General features: G+C 42.9%; 1 protein-coding gene across 4 annotated transcripts in view; it reads right to left on the bottom strand.

Moving 5' to 3' along the window:
• mecr (mitochondrial trans-2-enoyl-CoA reductase) overlaps positions 1-18,579 on the bottom strand; it is a 47,379-nt gene extending 28,800 nt beyond the window's left edge. For 3 of the 4 annotated variants that reach the window (XM_073028433.1, XM_073028434.1, XM_073028436.1), the window contains exons 1-3: positions 18,410-18,579; positions 7,095-7,192; positions 3,547-3,678 (exon numbers count right to left, since the gene is read on the bottom strand). In XM_073028433.1, the coding sequence (XP_072884534.1) occupies positions 3,547-3,678; positions 7,095-7,192; positions 18,410-18,567 (388 nt within the window). In that variant the 5' untranslated portion in view covers positions 18,568-18,579. Of the gene's footprint in view, positions 1-3,546; positions 3,679-7,094; positions 7,193-11,822; positions 11,870-18,409 lie in introns of those variants that run through there. The other variant, XM_073028435.1, reaches the window with a different exon arrangement.
• Positions 18,580-21,306: the final 2,727 nt, after the last annotated feature.

The following is a 21,306-nucleotide window of genomic DNA, read 5'->3' as shown; positions in this document are numbered from 1 at the left end:
GGATTGGAAGACTGGGTTTTCTTCAAAAAAAAAACCCAGAGATATTTGATTGGAGAAAGACTTTAACCAATAGCTCCACTGTCTCTGTAGCAGCTTACTTCAAAGATGCTGGAGCAGGGCAATGGGAGCAAGCAACCATCTGCCCTTAGCGCCATCAATTTTCCGAATACCATGCCACTTGAAATAGTGATTATTACAAGTTCTACCATACTGTTCTATTTCATCCCTGAGGCCTGACAGGGTCATTCTGTCAGAAATCTCAAAGTAGGTGGTCATGGTAGAACTGACAGTGCCTTGGGATGACTGGATTGAGGAGGCATTTGAGCGTCGAAAAGCCAAATGCCAGCAGCTGGTAGAGCAGTGCTAGAGACAGGCACAATGTGAGCCTCTAGAGGTGGGGTGTAGAGGTTTTGCTGGCTGCTTGCTGAATTACCGGGGCTGCAAGGAAGAGATATCAAGACCGTCACAGAGGCTGCTGAGTGAACTTGCAGATGGCTATGGATCAAGAGGTGTGACCCGTGGACTAATGCTGCTGCTGCTGGGACACAAGCCAGGGTCTGATCAACCCTGGCTGGGTCACCTGGACGAAGGCATCTGCTGTAGAAAGAACCCAAGGATCCCAGGTCATGAGAAACAATACAGAATAATAATTTATCTGCCAATTCCTTGTTTTCCATTATTAATTCCCAAGTCTCACTCGCTAGTGGTCCCACATATACTCTAGCTACCATCTTCCTTTATACATAACCATTGACGCCCTTGTGTTTGTTTTAATACTCCTTCCCAATTTTTTTCCCATATAATCAATTTTCTCTGCCTATATTAACTTCCTCGCCTCTCAATACTCCAAGTGAGGCCTCACCTGTATTTTATAAAGTCTCAACATTGCATCTTTACTTTTATATTCTAGTCCTCTTGAAGTGAATGCTAACATCGCATTTTTTTTCCTCACCAGATTCAAACTGCAAATTAACCTTTAGGGAATCCTGCACAAGGACTCCCAAGTCACTTTCCACCTCAGTTTTTTGTATTTTCTCTCTGTTTAGAAAATAGTTTACCCTTACATTTCTACTACCAAAGTGCATAACCATACACTTTCCAACACTGTATTCCATCTGCCATTTCTTACCCATTCTCCTAATCTGTCTTCTGAGTTGGCGCGTAGCCAAGAGGTTAGGGAAACTTTCCAAGGCGCAATTCCATGGTCTATCGAGACTAACAGAGGCCTACCTACCTCTACCCAAGTCCTTCTGTAGCCTCTCCACTTCCTCAAAACTACCTGCCCCCCCACCTATCTTCATATCATCTGCAAACTTTGCAACAAAGCCATCAATTCCATCACCCTAATCATTGATGTATAATGTAAAAAGAATTGGTCCCAACTCATACCCCTGTGAAGCACCACAAGTCACTGGCAGCCAACCAAAAACAGCTCCCTTTATTCCCACTCTTTGCCTCCAGCCAATCTGCCACTGCTTTATGCATGCTAGAATCTTCCCTGAAATACCACGGGCTCATGCTTGCTAAGCAGCCAGTGATCATTAATGGAGAATGTGTGGAGCAGGTTAAGACCTACAAGTATCTGGGAGTACAGTTAGACGAGAAGCTAGACTGGACTGCCAACACAGATGCCTTGTGCAGGAAGGCACAGAGTCGACTGTACTTCCTTAGAAGGTTGGCGTCATTCAATGTCTGTAGTGAGATGCTGAAGATGTTCTATAGGTCAGCTGTGGAGAGCGCCCTCTTCTTTGTGGTGGCGTGTTGGGGAGGAAGCATTAAGAAGAGGGTCGCCTCACGTCTTAATAAGCTGGTAAGGAAGGCGGGCTCTGTCGTGGGCAAAGTACTGGAGAGTTTAACATCGGTAGCTGAGCGAAGGGCGCTGAGTAGGCTACGGTCAATTATGGAAAACTCTGAACATCCTCTACATAGCACCATCCAGAGACAGAGAAGCAGTTTCAGCGACAGGTTACTATCGATGCAATGCTCCTCAGACAGGATGAAGAGGTCAATACTCCCCAATGCCATTAGGCTTTACAATTCAACCGCCAGGACTTAAGAACTTTTTAAAAGCTATTATTAATGCTTTTTGAGATAGTGATTTAGATGCATATCATATTTTTTTTACTGAGTTAAGTATTGTATGTAATTAGTTTTGCTACAACAAGTGTATGGGACATTGGAAAAAAAAAGTTGAATTTCCCCATGGGGATGAATAAAGTATCTATCTATCTATCTATCTATCTTATGTGTGTCACCTTGTCAAAGGTCTTCTGAAAATTCAAGTACATAACATCAACCAATTCTTGTTTGTCTATCCTGCTTGTTATTTCTTCAAAGAATTCCAACGGATTTGTCAGGCAAGATTTCCTCTTAAGGAAACCATGCTGACTACAGCCTATTTTATGATATACCTCCAAATACCTCAAGACCTCATCCTTGATGCTCAACTCTAACATCTTCCCAACCACTGAGGTCAGAATAACTGGCCTAGAGTTTCCTTTCTTCTGCCTCTCTCCCTTCTTGGAGTGGAGTGACATTTGCAATTTTCCAGTCATTCAGAATCCAGTGATTCTAGAAAGATCATTACTAATTAATTTAACATTAATCATTACTAATTAATTAAACATTAAAGAAAGATCATTACTAGTGCCTCCACAATCTCTTCAGCCACCTTTTTCAGATCCCTGGGGTATACACCACCTTGTCCACCTGATTTATCTACCTTCAGGACTTTGTTTCCCAAGAATCTTCTCTCTAGTACTGACAACATCACACACTTCCCTATGACACCTGCAACTCCTGGCATACTGCTAGTGTCTTCCACAGTGAGACAAAGATGCTGGCTGTTCACTGTATCTATGCCTCTTATCAGTTTGAGTCTGTGGTAAGGAAGGAAAATGTGATGTTAACATTTATTTTAGAGGACCAGAATATAAAAGAGCCAGCTGGTGGTGCAGTGACATCAGTGCCGGTCTCTGGAGCGAAGGTTCCCAAGTTCAAATCCAGTCAGGCCGCTCCCGGACACGCTTTCCATCCATGCCAGGCCTGAGTGTCGAGCTCGCAACTTGGCCTCGTAAAGAAAAACACTGCGCTGTGAGAAGGACGTGGGGGACCACTCGCAGAGTCTTTCCTCCAAGACAACCACTTGAAAAAAAAAGTAGTCGCTGAGGCTCTGGGACACAAAAAAAAAGCAGGATGTAATGTTGAGATTGGTTACAGTGTGAATGCAATGCAGCAGGGAGTTCATTAGTCTAATGGCCTGAGGGAAGAACTTGTTCCCCATCCTGACCATTCTTGTTCTTAATGCATTGTAGTCTCCTGCCTGATGGTAGAAAGTCAAAGAGGACGCTGGATGGATGGGTGGGATCCTTAATAATACTAAGAGTCCTGTGTACACAGTACTCTTGATAAATGTCCCCAATGGGTGGTAAGGAGACCCCTATGATACCCTCAGCAGCTCTCACAGTCCTTTGTAGGGCAGAATACCATTAGAATCTGGTGCTCATTTCATCTTTGAATCAAAGCGGATGAAATATACAGACTTACCTAGCCCTGTGTCAGATGGTATCACCCAGTCTCCTGGCTTCAGGTTAGTCACTTTACTGCCCGTCTCTAGAACTTGTCCTACACCCTCATTGCCTCCGACAGCTGGAAGATCAGGAAGAATAGCATAGGTACCTGTAAAAATATAAAGTGTGAGGGAACTATGTAGAATATTTTTCAAATAATATGTATGTATACAGTATCTATATTTTGGTTGTATTTAATGATATCCTACATGTCCTTCTATATTGTATATGCCAAGACTAGGCCTCAAGCCACGGTGTCACCTGTTTACAACTCAAGGAGAGAGAGGCGTCAGAGTCAGTGCATCGAGGCTGGAGTTGGTGCTGGCCCCCAGTGTTCGCTCGGCAGAAGACAAGCTCTATTGTGGTCAACTGTGGATTGACGGCTCAAGTTTAGACTCTTATTATTGCGTGGCTGTGATACCAATACGTGCTTGCTATCTTGTCAATGCTATGTGTGTTTGTGCTGTGTGTGACTGTTGGTACTGTGTTCTGTACCTTGGCCCCAGAGTAATATTGTCTCATTGGGATGTATTCATGAGTATTCATGCAGGGTTGAATGATGATTACACTTGAATTGAATGGATATATACTTCTTATTGTTTCCAATGAAGACAGTGGGATTTAAAATATTGCAATTTAACTTCTCAAACATTGACAACACACCATCGCTATGATAATCAAACCCACCTACCCATAAGCAAATTAAGCATTTAATTCCAATTCCCATTCCGACATGTCAATCCATGGCCTCCTCTTGTGCCAAGATGAGGCCTCCCTCAGGATGGGGGAGTCACACCTTATATTCCGTCTGGATAGCCTCTAACCTGATAGCATGAATATTGATTTCTCTTTCTAGTGAAAAAAAATCCCCTCCTTTTCTATTCCCCATTCTGGCCTCTTACCGCTTCTCACCTGCCTATCAGGTCCCCTGGGCCCCCTCTCCTTTCCTTTTGCCTATGGTCCGCTCTCGTCTCCTGTCAGATTCCTTCTTCTCCAGCCCTTTATCTTTCTAAGCTCCCCCTGGCTTCAACTTTCACCTTCTAGCTATCCTCCTTCTCCTCCGCCCACCTTTTTATTCTAACGTCTCCCCCTCTGCTTTTCAGTCCTGAAGAAGGGTCTTGATCTGAAACGTCGACTGTTTACTCTTTTCCATAGATGCCGCCTGACATGCTGAGTTCCTCCAGCATTTTGTGTGTAGTGCATCTGCAGACTTTCTTGTGTTAGTAAATTAATCAGTCTAATTACAATTCCATATAACAGAATAGCCCACAATGGTGCCAAACTGGACAACTTATCCAACAACCTACTTATTTCTGCCCCTAATAATTTTGTATACCTCCATTAGTTAACTTATCAGCCTGCGCCACTCCACGATAAAACCAACCCATCTTATTCAGTCTCTGCTTTTAGATGAAATATGATATGGTGCAAAGAAGATTCATCACAGTCTCTAGCTTGTTCCCAACCTGGGGTCCGTGGACCTCCTGCTTAGTGATATTGGTCCATGGTATAAAAAAGAATCTGCTCTCAACAGAATCATAAACCATACCATGGTGGGTGGAGAAGTTCCAAAAATTTCTGCACTGTAGAATAACATGGCTATTGCCACACAACACTCAAGATCTGGGTTTGAGTCTGATGTGTGCTAGTGTCACTTCACCTGAGGCACTTTGCGGGGGGGTTATCTACTGTATCTGGTGTTCCCGGTGTGGCCTCCTGTATATCGGTGAGACCTGATGTAGATTGGGAGAGTGCTTCGTCGAGCACCTTCACTCTATCCGCCACAAAAAGCTGGATTTCCCAGTGGCCACCCATTTCAGTTCTACTTCCCGTTCGCATTCTGACACATCAGTCCATGGCAGCCATGATAAAGACCACACTCAGGTTGGAGGAACAACAACTTATATTCCATCTGGGTAGTCTCCAACCTGATGGCACAAACATCAATTTCTCAAACTTTCAGTATTTGACACCCGTCCTCTCCTTTGTAATTCCCCATTCTTGTTTCCTTCCCACACCTTCTCTTCTTACCTGGCCATCACCTCCCTCTGGTGCTCCTCCTACCTCTCTTTCTTCCATGGTTTTCTGTCCTACTTCTATCAGATTCCCCCTTCTCCAGCTCTTTATCTCTTCCACCAATCAACTTCCCAGCTCTTCACCCCCTTCCCTTTCCCTCTCCCAGTTCCACCTATCACCTACCACCTTGTACTCCTTCCTCCTTCTTACTCTGCCTTCTTCCCAGTCCTGATGAAGGGTCTTGGCCCTAAACATTGACCGTTTATTCCCATCCATAGATGCTGCCTGACCTGCTGAATTCCTCCAGTACGGTGTGTGTATTACTCAGATAGTGTCTATTTATTTATGGAGAGACGGGGATGGTCATGTCAATAATGGGGACTGATTAGGAATCCATTTTCCAAATGTTGTCAGATAAAGGGATAAAGGCCAGTGTAATTACCGTAGATTCCGGACTACAGAGCGCACCTGATTAAAAGCCGCTGGCTCTAATTTTAGAAAGAAAATCAATTTTTTACTTGTACAGGCCGCACCGGATTTTAGGCCGCACCGGATTTTCGGCCGCAGGTGTCCCACGTTGTAATATGAGATATTTACACAGAAAGATATTACACGTGAGGATTTTTTAACTTTTAATTAAATCCATATGGTAACATAAACAAATACATATTGCAAATGCTTTTTTTCTAACCGTGCCTGTAACGCGGCTACTTTTAAATATACGTTGTGTATACTTTTTTACTGAACAACATTCCAATATCTCCTAATGACTGGTAAAAAATATATATACTGCTGCCTACCAGGAAAAGTTATTGATCGCCTTTAACTTAAAAGCAGCGTTCGCTCAGATCCAAAGCCGCTCGCGTAATGCCGCTCCCCCCCTCCTTCCCGTTTATCGCAAACCGGTATCCCACAAGACGCGGCGAAACCGGGTGTGACGTCATAGCATCCCGCGATGTAGTACAGAAAACAAATACAGTTAAAACACTTCTAACTTTAACTAACAAATGAATTACTAAGCGAAAATATTATAAACTAAATAACTGCCATAAAGGCAGCACAATGCTTTTCTTCGAGTGTTTTCCATGTTGATGAGGGTGAGTACAAATGACTGATTTACAATAATTTAATTGTGAAAGTGCGCTTGATTTATCGTACAATTTCATTGGACCTCTGTGAACTACTCATCAATTTTATTGGTCTACTGTTACGAGGCAAAATGTTTTTGGCGGCATGAAAAAAATAATGCATTAGCCGCACCGTATTAAAGGCCGCAGAGTTCAAAGCTGTTCAAAATGTGGGAAAAAAGTAGCGGCTTATAATCCGACATCTACGGTATAACATTTTAAAGACAATTAGACAGGTTATAAAAGGTTTAAAGGGATATGGGCCAAAGGCAGGCCAATGGAATTAGCTCAGATAGATATTGCTAGCATGGATGACTGTGAGCTGGAAGGACAATTTCTGTTCTGTATAACTCTACGACTCAAACAAATTACAGTTTATTACCTTGCATCATGTTAATGTCCGATGGATTAATGGGCGCTGCTAACATTTTGATTCGTACATCATTATCACCAGGCTGAGAAAGGTTGATTCTCTCGAGCCTGCAATGCAAGAACGAAACACTTAATTGTAAAAATATTGAACCACTGAAGCCCCTAATTTGTCTAAGGAAATATTAACATGTCAGGCAAAAAGAAGATACACATTTGCACAATCTAATTTCTTGTGATATTAAGATTCAAGATTATTTATCATGTGTACATCAAAACATGCAGAGAACTGCATTATTTCTACTGTCAACCAACACGTCGAAGCGCATACTGGGGGGCCGGGGGGGGGGGGGGGGACAAGTGTCGCCACAGATTCCAGCGCCAATATAGTGAGGTCACAATGCTCGCCGTTCGAAACCAGAACACAAGCAACAAAACAGCAAAACAAGCCCCGTTGCTCCTTCACACCTACACTCGTACACAGACCTCTAATCCCAAGACAGTCCATATTTTTCAGCCTCCAACGGAGCAGGATTCAGACTTGGGCATGGACATGCAGATATTGGGCCTTCGCAGAGGTTCGCAGACCTGGGAATTCGGCCAGTGGGCCTCGACTTCCAGACTTCCGATTCAACTCTAGGGTCTTGATCCTTAGCGTTGACCCAGGAATGCCGCCAATCACCACATACCAGCCCCAAACTCCGATCACAATGATTTACAAACCCAGGAGGATATAGGACGTCACATCTCTGGCCCACTTGGTACCCAGACTCCAAAGCTTGCCAATAACTCCTTGACAACTTATCCACGCTAGTCTGTCGGCTGGACATCCTGGCCCAGTTTGCAGATGTCCCACGTTTGCGTCGCTGATGTTCGAACACAGAGCAGAGACTGAAGATTTTAGTCCTCTAATATCCCCACATCCCTGTTCCTAAAACCCAAATCACAAGTCCTAACTCTCCTGTGTCCCCAAAACTGTCCTTACGAACCCAAAAAACTAAAACTGAACAGTGACCTCAATGGAGATCGCAACTTGGCACCATCTTTAGCCAATTAAATGGAACATGAAGACTTGAAGACTAATCAGCAAAACAGTATAGTGTACAATTAGTAATGGTTATGTGCTCTTTATATCTGTAAAACATGCACATTCTATCATTTTAGTTGAAATAAACAAGAATTTTCCCGACCACATTTTAAAGATTACCACATTATTTACGTGAATTATACAGTCATAGAGACATCCAATGTGGAAACAGGCCATTTAATGCAACTATCGAACCAGATGTTTGGACAATGATTTAAGCACCGGGCCAAACTGGAAAGGTTGGATACAGACTGAATCAACGTGCCTGGGTCCAGGTCCCAGAGCACTTTGCAACAACTGAACCCAATGCTTAGACGATGATTTAAGCACCGGGCCAGACTGAAAAGGTTCAGGATGTCGGGACACTAGGGGAGGGATGGGCCTGTTCAGCTTGCTGCTCCACGACGTTCACTGAACTGAGGGTCTGTGGACGGACTCGCTTTGGTGGACTTCAGTTCTGAATGCTATTTGCTTGCATTTATTGAAAGCATGATTTGCTATTTTTCTCTACACAGTGGATTTTTTAAAATGGGTTCTTATGGGTTTCTTTGCTTTGTGGCTGCCTGTAAGGAGACGAATCTGAAGGGTGTATAACATGTACATACTTTGACAATAAATGCACTTTAAACTTCAAAGTTTTCAACTCACCCATGCCAATTGTGTGGTCCAGTGTTAGTCTCATCTACCTGTGTGTGGCCTGCAGATTCCCAAACTTCTCCTGTTCATGTAGTTAACTAGATGGCTTTTAAATATTGGCAATTTCCTGCCTCAACCACCATTTCTGACAGCTCATTCCTAATATGCGCTGCCATTTTAATGAAGCTACCCTTGATGTCCCTTCAAAATGTCTCACCTCTGACCTCAAACCTTTGCCCTCTGGTTTTAGCATACCTTCCCTAGGCAATAAGACAATGTGCCTTAACCCTCATGGTAGCGTGTACCTCTATCAGGTCACACCCCAATCACCTACATTGCAGGGAATTAAGTCCCAGTCTTCTTCTTGTATCTCAGGTCCCTCAAGTCCTGGCAATGTCCTGGTAGTATTTTTCCTGCACTCATTCTGTTTAATAACATCATTTGCATAGCAGGGTGACCAAAGCTGCACACATACTCCAAGTGTGGCCTATCTAACATCTTAATTAACTGCAACATAACTTTCCAACTTGTTTACTCAGTGGCCTGGTTGATGAAAGCCAATGAGCCAAATGCCTTTTTTACCACTCTATGTACCTGTGACATTACTTTCACTTGCACTCCTCGGGTCCTCCATTGCATAACACTCTCCAGAGCGCTACCTTTCATTAGATAAGTCCTACTCTACTTTGATCTCTCAAAAAGCGACTCCTCTTATTTATCTTGATTGAAAGCCATTTGCCAACCCTTAGCCCACATACCCAGCTGATCAAAGGCCCCCCTGTAATCCAGCATCTACAACAGGGTGTCGGGATCAGAGGCGAGAGCCGATTTCGCTTGCTCTCCTGCAATGTTCATTCCTCTCTCTCGGTGCCCCTGACACTACGAAGACTGCCCCCAGCTGCTATGATCTGTACCCACTAATATGCTGAACCGATACCGAGGCTGTGGGCCTACTCCGGGCTGCAGATCCAAGACTCATTTTTGTTTGGAACGTTCTTGCTTGCTCCTATTGTTTGCATGATTTGTGTCCCCCCCCCCCCCACCCCAGCCACCTTCTTTGCGCATTGGATGTTGGTCTTTGGTTTTTTTGGGTTTCTTGTTCATGCTGCCTGTAAGCACACAAATCTCAAGTTTGTATAATTTATACATTCTTTGATAATAAATGTCATTTGAAACTAACTATTTTAGTATCATCCACAAATTTAATAACTATTCCTTGTGCAATCACATCCAAATTGTTTATATAACTTACAAAGGTCTTACCCTCGTTCCCTATGGCACACCACTAGACACAGGTCTCCAGTGTGAAAAACAATACTCAACCATCAGCCTCTGCTTCCTATCATTGAGCCAACTGTGAATCCTATCTGCTGTCTCTCCCTGGATCCTGTGTGATCTAGCCTTCCAGACTACCCTGCCGTGAGGGACCTTGTCAAAGGCCTTGCTAAAGTCCAAAGAGACAACATCCACTGCCCTAGTCTGATCTACCCTCTTGAGCCAAGAAGTTTGTCAGACACAATTTCCCATGCACAAAGCCATGCTGACCATCTCAAATCAGAACCCCGTCTCTCCAAATGTTGGCAGATCCTGTCCCTCAGTATCCCTTCCAGCAATTTACCCACCACCCACATCAGATTCATGGGCCTGCATTTTCCTGACTTGCCTTTATTTTCTTTTTGAGCAACGGTACCAAATTAGGCACACCCAGTCTTACAAAATCTCACCTGTGGCCAGAGATGAAGCAAAAATCTCTCCAAATTTCTTCTCTAACTTCTCACAAGGGCTGAGAATGCACTAGGTCAGACCCCAGGGATCTGTCCTCTAATAACACCTGACTGCTAATCCGTATCCAAGGTAACACCACTCACTTTCCCCATTTCCTTCATTTCTATCATTCTATCAGTAAAAACTGAAGAAAAATATTCATTAAACATCTCACTCATTTCCTTTGGTTCTACACATATATGGCCATGCTGATCTTTAAGGGGACATTCTCTCCCTAGCCACTCTTTTGCTCTTAATACACCTAGAGAAATGCTTAAGATTTTGCAGGTCTTTGCCTGCCAGATCCTTCTCATATCCTTTTCTTGCCCTCTTAACATCCAGCACCACCTCTTCCACTGGCAGCTTATTTCATAACCTCATGAAGCTCTGCATGAAAAGTTTTCCCACAGGACCCTTTCAAACCTTTCCCCCTAACCCTAAGCCCATTACCCTAAGTCTGTTGTGAAGGAAGATTTTATACAATGCGATGTTCCTGCAAAACAAAGCAGAAAACATCATTGATTCTATACATTATGATTTTTCTCACACCTGATCCATGGTGCACAATTATATTCTGTCACAGAGTTCCCAAAAGTCAATACTTCCCAAACTACCTCCACGATTACAAACATTTCTGATATAGTTCTTTAGGCTGACCAGGAGCTGTGAGCAGAGAAATTGCTTTACCATTTTTATATTCTGAGCTGAGAGACATTTGGAAAGGCAGATCTGTGAATGCATGTAACATCGAAACCATTAACACTGCAAGGAGTGCCTGCAAATTTAGTGATTTGTAAGTACAAATATTAGATCCCAAGGTTATGAAAGCTTATCCATGAAAGCTTCAGTGGTGTGCATTCTCAAAGATGTCCTATGTTTGGGCATCCATCTTAAAGTAGTTATGAACATCTGCTTTTTCAACTCATAGTAATACCAGCTGTAGCTGTTCTAAGTACATTTATTATCGAAGTATGCATGCAGTATACAACCTCGAGAGCTGTCTTCCCTACAGTCAGAAAACGACGAAGAACCATGGAATCAATCCCTTCAAAGAAAAACATCAAACCCTCTCACATGCAAAAAAAAAGAAAGCACAAAAGGGAACCAAAAAAGTCGAGTGAAAACACAGAACTTAAAACACAAAATCAAAAGCCTTATTTTAATACAGTTCATTATCTGCAGGCCATCTAATTAAAAAATAATTGCCAAAATAGTAACAAATAAGAGCGACCAGAACTAGAACACATCATAAACCTGAAATAAAGTCCAAATCTGTGTTGAATAAACCTTGTTCTGGCACCAACCATCAGACAGCAGGGGGTGAGAGAGATTACTTAAAAACAAGCAAAACCAGTCCGAGACTAAGCACGAGGGTTGACACTGGATGATGAGCTGCACAAATAACCAAGTTCAAAGTTCTAAGTTGATGAAAGTGCATTCGATCCTTTACTAAGAAACCAGCAAAGATAAACAATCTTGTAACAATAAAAAACTCACAGAACTAAAATAAGCGGTCTAAGCATAGTTAAGAGTATTTAAGCATACTTAAGCATTCCAATTAGCATAAAGCATAATAGAGAAATTAATCATTCCCCCAGCCTCTCTGGTTCTACCTAGACTAAAGCTGACTTAAGACAGCATGAATACATAACTACAGTCTTCACCACGCCCCAAAGTGAGAAAACTACCCATAATAAACTCCCACACAAAATACACAGACAGGAAAATAGATACATGGCACCTACACCAAATTACATTTAAATGATCACTTTCTGATCAGAGAATACTAATGAAGGCGTTAGTTTGATATTTGCAATTATTTCTGTGCTCTTTGTATAAATTTAAATTTCAGCTAGTTTTCATAATTTTGCAAATTTGTTAAACATTGTTAGATTATGAAGACTAGCTCAGATATGTTTAACATTTTTTTTTTCAAATCCAAGATTAAAATCAGCATTTTGCAAACACCCATGAAACATCAGGAGCAGAAACGTTGTGTCTGTTGGTGTAATCAATGTCAATTGCTTGCATCACTCATGCTCTTGTAGATACTAAAGTGAAATTGTGACATCAAAAATCAATATTTCGTCTTTTATTACTGTTTCATTTTCCGCTGTGTATTTTTGTGGAATGATTTCAAATAACACTTCAATTGCCTGAGTACAAATAATTTAATCTTTTAAAAGATCTTAATTCAGTCCTGATGAAGGGTCTTGGCCCGAAACATTGACTGTACTCTTTATCATAGACATAGCCAGGGAGGGGGAGAGAATATATAAAATCTTTAAAACACTCCCTACGTTAAACCAAGTTAGTATAGTGGGTGTAGAACCAAGTTAGTTACTGGGACTGCAGGGTAGTGTAGTGCTTAGCACAATGCTTTACAGCACAGGCCAGCCAGCTTCAGTTCCTGCTGCCGCCTGTAAGGAGTTTGTACGTTCTATCCCGTGACCGTGTGAGTTTCCTGTGGGTATTTTATTTATTGTGATACAGCATGCAGTAGGACCTTCTCGCTCTTCAAGCTGCACTACCCAGCAATCCCCCAACTTAATCCTCGCCTCAAACAAGAGGAAATCCGCAGGTGCCGGAAATCCGAGCATCACACACAAAATGCCGGAGGAACTCAGCAGGCCAGGCAGCAACTGTGGAAAAAAGTACAGTTGGGATCCTAGTCTAATCGCGGAGCAATTTACAATGACCAATTAACCTACATCTTTGTGGGAGGAAACTGGAGCACCTGGCAGAAACCCACTCGGTCACAGGGGGAATGTACAAATTCCTTACAGACAGCAGTACTCCGTATTTCAATAAATAAATGAATGACTTTTAAAATTTGGATAACAATCACTGGAAGAGCTAGAAATGATTAAAGAAGACATCATAAAATAGATAATTACCTAAGATGCTAAAAATACTTTTGGTATCCATGTGTAGAAACTGGGGTTAACACTTATTTGGTGTGGAAAATAACTTAAAATTAAAGGTAACATTCACTGAGTCACTCCCGTGCCCACTCCACATTCCCAAAAACATTTGTAAGAGTAGTAAATAACCACACGATATGACAGAAGAGCATTTCTGAATGCACAACATGTCAAACCCTGAAGTAATGGGCTACAGCAACAGGAAGCCATCAACATACACTCAGTGGCCACTTTATCAGGGACAGGAGAAATACTAGGCAGTTTCTAGAGTAGTTTATATTGTGGGCCGAAGGGCCTGTAAAGTTGTGGTGATGGAAATGAGAGATTCCTTGGGTCTCAAAGGCAAGGGCTCTGGATACACAGTTTTAATAATGAGTTTATTTACAAGGGGAGAAGAGCTTGGGAACAAAACAAGCGGCTACAATAGTCGCACAAACGCGTTTAGAATAGACGAGCGTGGGAAAAATCGGGTCGGCAGTACAACACACAGGAAAATGGTGTGGGGACAGAGTACAGGTACACATACAAGCAAGGGAAAAGTAACTACGATACCCGACACCCCTTGACTAAGGACAGGCACGGCTCTCTGCTACAGGGACAACAATAAATGCTCACCATGTGTCTCCAGCACTGTATTGCAGTCTTCAGCCCGGAGTGAAGCAGGGTGGTCCCTCGAGGATGGCAAAAAGAGAGCGAGCCAAGCACATGTGGCACCCTTTATAGGTCAGGGGGCTGGAGGGTCCAGCCCATGTGATTCACCGGGGGAGCCAACAGCTTGGTGCTAGACAGGTTAATCCAATTAAGGTGGCCAATGGTTTAGGGTGCATTGATTAGTTGGGAGGGGTGAAATGTTGTCTGGCAGGTGGTGTGACCTCCGACCAGGTGAGGGCAGTGCTGTCACATGACAGGCATGGCTCTCTGGATACAAAAGTGCTGTAGATTTCTAGTTCTCCAGTTCTAGGAGGCTTCTAGTAATGTGGCCACTGAGTATGTATCAATGTAATAATCCTGATTCTGAAACCAAAAGGATTTCAGACATGAAACATTCTTCCTTTGCACAACCTTCGAAATACTTTTATTCTAGATTACCAGACTCTGCATTTTTCCTTCTCTTTTCACAGAAAGGACAACCCCAGACCTACGTCTGTAGAAAGAAGCAAAAAAAATTAAACACCTTATGTTTTTTCCCCCTCTTTAATGACCCTCCATTTTTCATTAGGACTTCGAGGAGATTTGGTTTATCATTCAAAAATTTCTACAGATGCAACGTGGAGAGCATTCAAACTGGCTGCATCACCTTTTGGTATGGGGGGGGGGGGGGAGGGCTACTGCACAGGATCGAAATAAGCTCTACGTTAGAATATCACCGGCATATGTCATAAAATTTGTTAACTTTATGGCAGCACTACAATGAAATACATGATAAATAAATATATAGAAAAGACCAAGTTACATTAAATATAAATATGTCTAGCAAGTAAAGTTAAAATAAGAAGTGCAAAAAAAAACAGAGAAAGCAGAAATAAAACTCAGTGATTCAGGAACAGCTTCTTCCCGTTGCCATCCAATTTCTAAATGAACATTGAATCCGTGAACACTACCTCACTTTTTTTATTTCTGTTTTTTTTTGTATTGCTCATTTTACCGTAACTATTTAATAGATTATATATATATACACACACTTAATGTAATTTTTTGCTATATTTATCATGTATTTCATTGTACTGCTGCTGTAAAGTTAACAAATTTCACAACATATGCCATTGATATTAAATTGGATTCTGATAAAAAAGTAGTAAGGTAGAGTTCATGGGTTCAATGTCCATTTAGAAATTGGATGGCAGAAGGGAAGAAGCTATTCTTGAATCGTTGAGTGTGTGCCTTCAGGCATCTGTACCTCCTTCTCAACAGTAACAATGAAAAGAGGGCATGTCCTGGGTGGTGGGGATCCTTAATGATGGATGCCACCTTCCTGAGGCATCGCTCCTTGAAGACGTCTTGGATACTACAGAGGCTGGTACCCATGAAGGAGCTGACTAATTTTACAAGTTTCTGCAACTTATTTCAATCTTATGCAGTAGTGCTTTCCCCCCCCCCCCCACCCCACATACCAGATGGTGATGCAGCCAGTCAGAATGCTCCCCACAGTACTATGTAGCTGCAGAAAGTTGTAAAATTAGTCAGCTCCATCACGGATCCCTGTGAGAGATATCCTCTTTGTCTCCCTCCCTCTATAACCTAAAACTTGTTTAGGTCTGTTTCCCAGTATTGATGAAGTCTTCAACTTTAACTTCAAGTATTCCAGCCCCCCCCCCAACCCCCAGGTGCTATTTTCCTTATTATGCATGCTTTTGATCAAAATCAAGTAACTAGCAAATGTGCAAGGGTACAGGTGGAAGTGTGGAGACCTAGTTGGTGCCTTCATACATTCTCTTTCTTCTTACACCAGCCAGTGTTTACAAATAAAATAAGTTTAGACAATAAGACACAGGAGCAGAATTAGACCATTCAGCCTATCAAGCCTGCTCCGCCATTCCATCATGGCTGATCCCAGATCCCATTCAACCCCGTACACACCTTCTTGCCACATCCTTCAATGCCCTGTCTGATCAGGAATCTATCAGCTTCCACCTTAAGTACACCCACAGACTTGGCCTCCACCGCAGTCTGTGGCAGAGCATTCCACAGATTCGCTACTCTCTGGTTAAAAAAAAATTGTCCTTATCTCTGTTCTAAAAGGTTGCCCCTCAATTTTGAGGCTGTGCCCTCTAGTTCTGGATACCCCCACCACAGGAAACAGCCTCTCCACAACCACCCTATCTAATCCTTTCAACATTCAGTAGGTTTCAATGAGATTCCCCCCCCCCCCCCATCCCATATTCTTCTAAATTCCAGCAAGTACAGGCCCAAAGTTGCCAAACACTCCTCATATGTAAACCCCTCCATGCCTGAAATAATCCTTGTGAACCTCCTCTGGACTCTCTCCAATGACAACACATCCTTTCTAAGATACGGAGCCCAAAACTGTTGACAGTACTTCAAGTGTGGCTTGACTAGTGTCTTATAAAGCCTCAGCATTATCTCCTTGCTTTTATATTCTACTCCCCTTGAAATAAATGCCAACATTGTATTTGACTTCTTTACCACAGACTCAACCTATAATTTAACCTTCTGGGAGTCTTGCACGAGGATTCCCAAGTCCCTCTGCACCTCTGATGTTTGAATCTTCTCCCCATTTAGATAATAGTCTGCACTATTGTTCCTTTTACCAAAGTGCATTATCATACCTTTCCCAACACTGTACTGTATTTCATCTGCCACTTTTTTTGCCACAAAGCCATTAATTCCATTATCTAACATAATATCTGGACTGCCAACACAGATGCCTTGTGCAGGAAGGCACAGAGTCGAATGTACTTCCTAAGAAGGTTGGCGTCATTCAATGTCTGTAGTGAGATGCTGAAGATGTTCTATAGGTCAGTTGTGGAGAGCGCCCTCTTCTTTGTGGTGGCGTGTTGGGGAGGAAGCATTAAGAAGAGGGACGCCTCACGTCTTAATAAGCTGGTAAGGAAGGCAGGCTCTGTCGTGGGCAAAGTACTGGAGAGTTTAACATCGGTAGCTGAGCGAAGGGCGCTGAGTAGGCTACGGTCAATTATGGATAACTCTGAACATCCTCTACATAGCACCATCCTGAGACAGAGAAGCAGTTTCAGCGACAGGTTACTATCGATGCAATGCTCCTCAGACAGGATGAAGAGGTCAATACTCCCCAATGCCATTAGGCTTTACAATTCTACCGCCAGGACTTAAGAACTTTTTAAAGCTATTATTAATGCTTGTTGAGATGGTGATTTAGATGCATATCACATTTTTTTTTACTGAGTTAAGTATTGTATGTAATTAGTTTTGCTACAACAAGTGTATGGGACATTGGAAAAAAAGTTGAATTTCACCATGGGGATGAATAAAGTATCTATCTATCTATCTAAATCATTGACAAACAATGTGAAAAGTAGGAGCCTCAAATACTGACCCCCAATGAACACCATTAGTCACTGGCAGCCCACCAGAAAAGGCCCCCTTTATTCCCACATGCTGCCTCCTGCCTGTCAGCCATTCCTCTATCCATGCCAGTAGCTTTCCTGTAACACCATTGGATTTTATTTTGAGGCATCTTATCAAATGCTTTCTGAAAATCCAAGTAAATGACACACTCACCTGCTTGTTACTACCTCAAAGAACTCTAACAGATTTGTCAGGCAAGATTTCCCTTTACAGAAACCATGAAGACTTTGACTTACTTTATCATTAGTCCCCAAGTACCCTGAAACCTCATCCTTAATAATAGACTCCAACAGTTTTCCAACCACTGAGGTTAAGCTAACTGGCCTATAACTTCCTATTCTTTTGCCTTCCTCCCTTGTTAAAGAGTGGAGCGACATTTGCAATCTACCAGTCTCCGGGACCATGCCAGAATCAAGTGATTCTAGAAAGATCATGACCAAAGCATCCTTCAATGTATCTCTTCAGCAACCTCTCTCAGGACTCTGGGATGTAGTCCATCTCGTCCAGGTAACTTATCCACTTTAAGACTTTTGAGTTTGCCTGGCACATTTTCCCTTTGTAATAACAATGTTACTCGCTCTTGCTCCTTGACTCTCATGGACCTCTAGCAAACTACTAGTGTCTTCCACTGATGCAAAGCTCCCACAAGTTCATCTGCCATTTCTTTGTCCCCCATTACTAACACACCAGCATCATTTTCCAGCGGTCCAAATATGAACTCTCAACTCTATATCAGCTCAATTTACTACGCTGCAGACTACAAAGAAAACAGTTCACTATACGTTGTAGGCTCTGTGTTGAGGAGGGCTCCCAGCCAACGGCTTGCTGCCATTGAAATAGACGGGTCCTTACTGGATAACGTCGACTGGATCACCGTGCCTGTGGTACACCAGGGCTTCGCACTGCCGCCGAGCCGCTGCTGAGGTCACCAAAGCCCGAGCAGGCTGGGAACTTTCAGACTGTAACCTCCGGAGTGTCAGCGCCCCGACCGAAAGTCTCCTCAGCGCCATGGTCCTATTTGTGCGACGGCGTCGCTTTCTGATGACGGCACCCTGGCGTTGCTCGGATACCTGTCGCCGTGGGGGCCGTGATCTCCGGTGCTCGCTCCTCGCGTCGCCGCAAACTATACAACAAAGTTCGTTTTAGCGCCCTTGAATGCCTCAGAGAAATGTTTGAAAGGAGAGGTTAGTCGAGAATCGTTTACTGTCTTAATTCGCTGCAGCTACAAAGACACACAGCATCAGAACCAGAAACACGAGAGAATCTGCTGGGAATCCAAGCAAACACACAATAAGCTGGGGGAACTCAGCAGGTCAGGCAGCATCCATAGAAACATAGAAAACCTACAGCACAACACAGGCCCTTCGGCCCACAAAGTTGTGCTGAACGTATCCCTACCTTAGAAATTACTAGGCTTACCTATAGCCCTCTTGTGTTTCTAAGCTCCATGTACCTATCTATCTATGGCAATGAATAAACAGTCGACGTTTCGGACCGAGACCCTTCATCAGGACTGGAGGGGAAAAAAAGATGAGAAGTCAGAGCAAGAAGGAAAGTCGACTGTTTTTTTTCTTCTCATTTCCACAGGTGCTGCCTCACCTGATGAGTTCCTCCAGCGTTTTGTGTGTGTTGTTCAGAATCAGGTTTAATATCACCGGCATATGTCATGAAATTTGTTAACTTTGCCGCAGCAGTACAATGTAATATTAGTGAGGCCACACCTGGAGAATCTGGTCTACTTACTTGAGGAATGATATACTGGCTTTGGAGGCTGTGCAGAGGATGTGCACCAGGTTGATTTCAGAGATTAGAGGGGTTAGACTATGAGAAGAGTCGCTTGGACTGTATGCACTGAAATTCGGAAGAATGAGAGGAGATCTTCTAGAAACGTTATGAAAGGGGTAGATAAGATAGAGGCAGAAAAGTTGTTTCCTCTGCAGGGTGAGACTCGAACTAGGGAACATAGCCTCAAGATTCGGGGGAGTAGATTTAGGACAGAGATGAGGAGGAACTGCTTTTTCTAGGGAGTGGTGAAATTGGAATTCTCTGCCCAATGAAGCAGTGGAGGCTACCTCAGTAAATATATTTAAGACAAGGTTGGGTAGATTTTTGCATAGTAGGGGGATTGAGGGTTATGGGGAAAAGGCAGGTAGGTGAAGATGAGTCCGTGGCCAAATCAGCCATGATCTTATTGAATGGTGGAGTGGCCTCCACAGGTCAGATGGCCTACTCCTGCTCCTATTTCTTATGTGCTTATACTCTTATGCAATACATAATAATAGAGAAAAATGTGAATTGCAGTAAATATATAATAGTTAAATAAGTAGTGCAAAAATAGGAAATAAAAAAGTAGTGAAGTAGTGTTTATGGGTTCAATGTCCATTCAGAAATCTGATGGCAGAGGGGAAAAAGCTGTTCCTGAATCGCTGAGTGTGTGCCTTCAGGCTCCTGTACCTCCAGGGCAACACCATTCACAAACCCATAAGGTTTGTGAATTCAGATTTCATGAGGTCACTAATGATGGATGCTGCCTTTTTGAGGCAACGATCCTTGAAGATGTCTTGGATACTACAGAGGCTAGTAAATTAACGACTTAAGTTATACAAGAAAGAACACAATTGGAACAAGAAAAACTGAACAAAGTCCATCTTAGTGCAACTCAAATAGAATAAGGAAGTTGATCATTATAAACGGAGGGCCGGGTACAGTTATCAATTATAACTGATGCTTCAATTCTAACTCTGCCATCTTCTTCAGGGATGATACCTGGGCATGTCTAGTCCAGTGGTATTTATAACCCTGTAGTCCATCCCTCCTGATTGGTTAGTCCTCGTCCAATCAGGTTTCCACTCTCCCACCTTGTTTACAATCGAATTCAAGTTCTTACTTAGAGCAAGACCTCTGCCTTTGTTAAAATTCTTCTCCTCCAGTCTTATTTCAATGGCTTCCTTTACCAGGCGGTCCCAAAAGCCATTGGCACGGCACAGTAGTTCCGTCCTATCCTATGCCCATTGCGAATGCAGCTCTGCTACCCCTGATTTCTTCAGACAGCCCAAACAGATACACCTCCTGTGCACCTTGATGCGGGTTTCCACCGTGCGTCCCGTCTGGCTGATAAACACTGCTCCGCATTTACAGGGAAAGTAACGCCAGCTGACCTGAGCCCTAGGTCATTTTTGACCCACATAAGCTGTGACTTGAGCTTCCTTATGGGTTTGTGGATGGTATTAATCTGGTATTTCTTCAGGATCCTGGCGATCCTTCCAGAAACCATGGAAATATAGGGAAGACAGGCGGTAACAATGGGTTCCTCCTCGTAGTTAGGTTTCAGTCATTTGGGCCCTTAAAAGTGCTCAGTGAAAAACCCATCTGCTGTACTCAATACTTTGATTATGAAGACCAATGTTTCCCAGTTGGTCTCCTAATCTTCATCTCTTGGGCTACAATGTATTAGTTCACAGTCTGTGGTTATAATGATGATGAAGTTACCAGCAATTGTCATCATTGTCCCATGATACTGAAAGCAATCTCCAACATCTGTACATTAAATATCATGGGACAATGCTGATCAAGGTTTAATTTTTCCAGTGAACTTTGATTTCAAGCATCTGTAGTGGAGTTCAACTACAGAACATGTGTTAATTGAACTCCACCTCAGATGCTTGAAATCAAAGTTCACTGGAAAAATTAAACCTTGCTGATTAAAGCCATCAAATCCCCAAAATGCTGATTAAACTCATCAAGTCTGA

The sequence above is a fragment of the Hemitrygon akajei genome, chromosome 24, assembly GCF_048418815.1.
Source record: "Hemitrygon akajei chromosome 24, sHemAka1.3, whole genome shotgun sequence".
In the NCBI taxonomy this organism is placed as follows: Eukaryota; Metazoa; Chordata; class Chondrichthyes; order Myliobatiformes; family Dasyatidae; genus Hemitrygon; species Hemitrygon akajei.
This window is presented reverse-complemented; position numbering and strand designations above follow the sequence as displayed.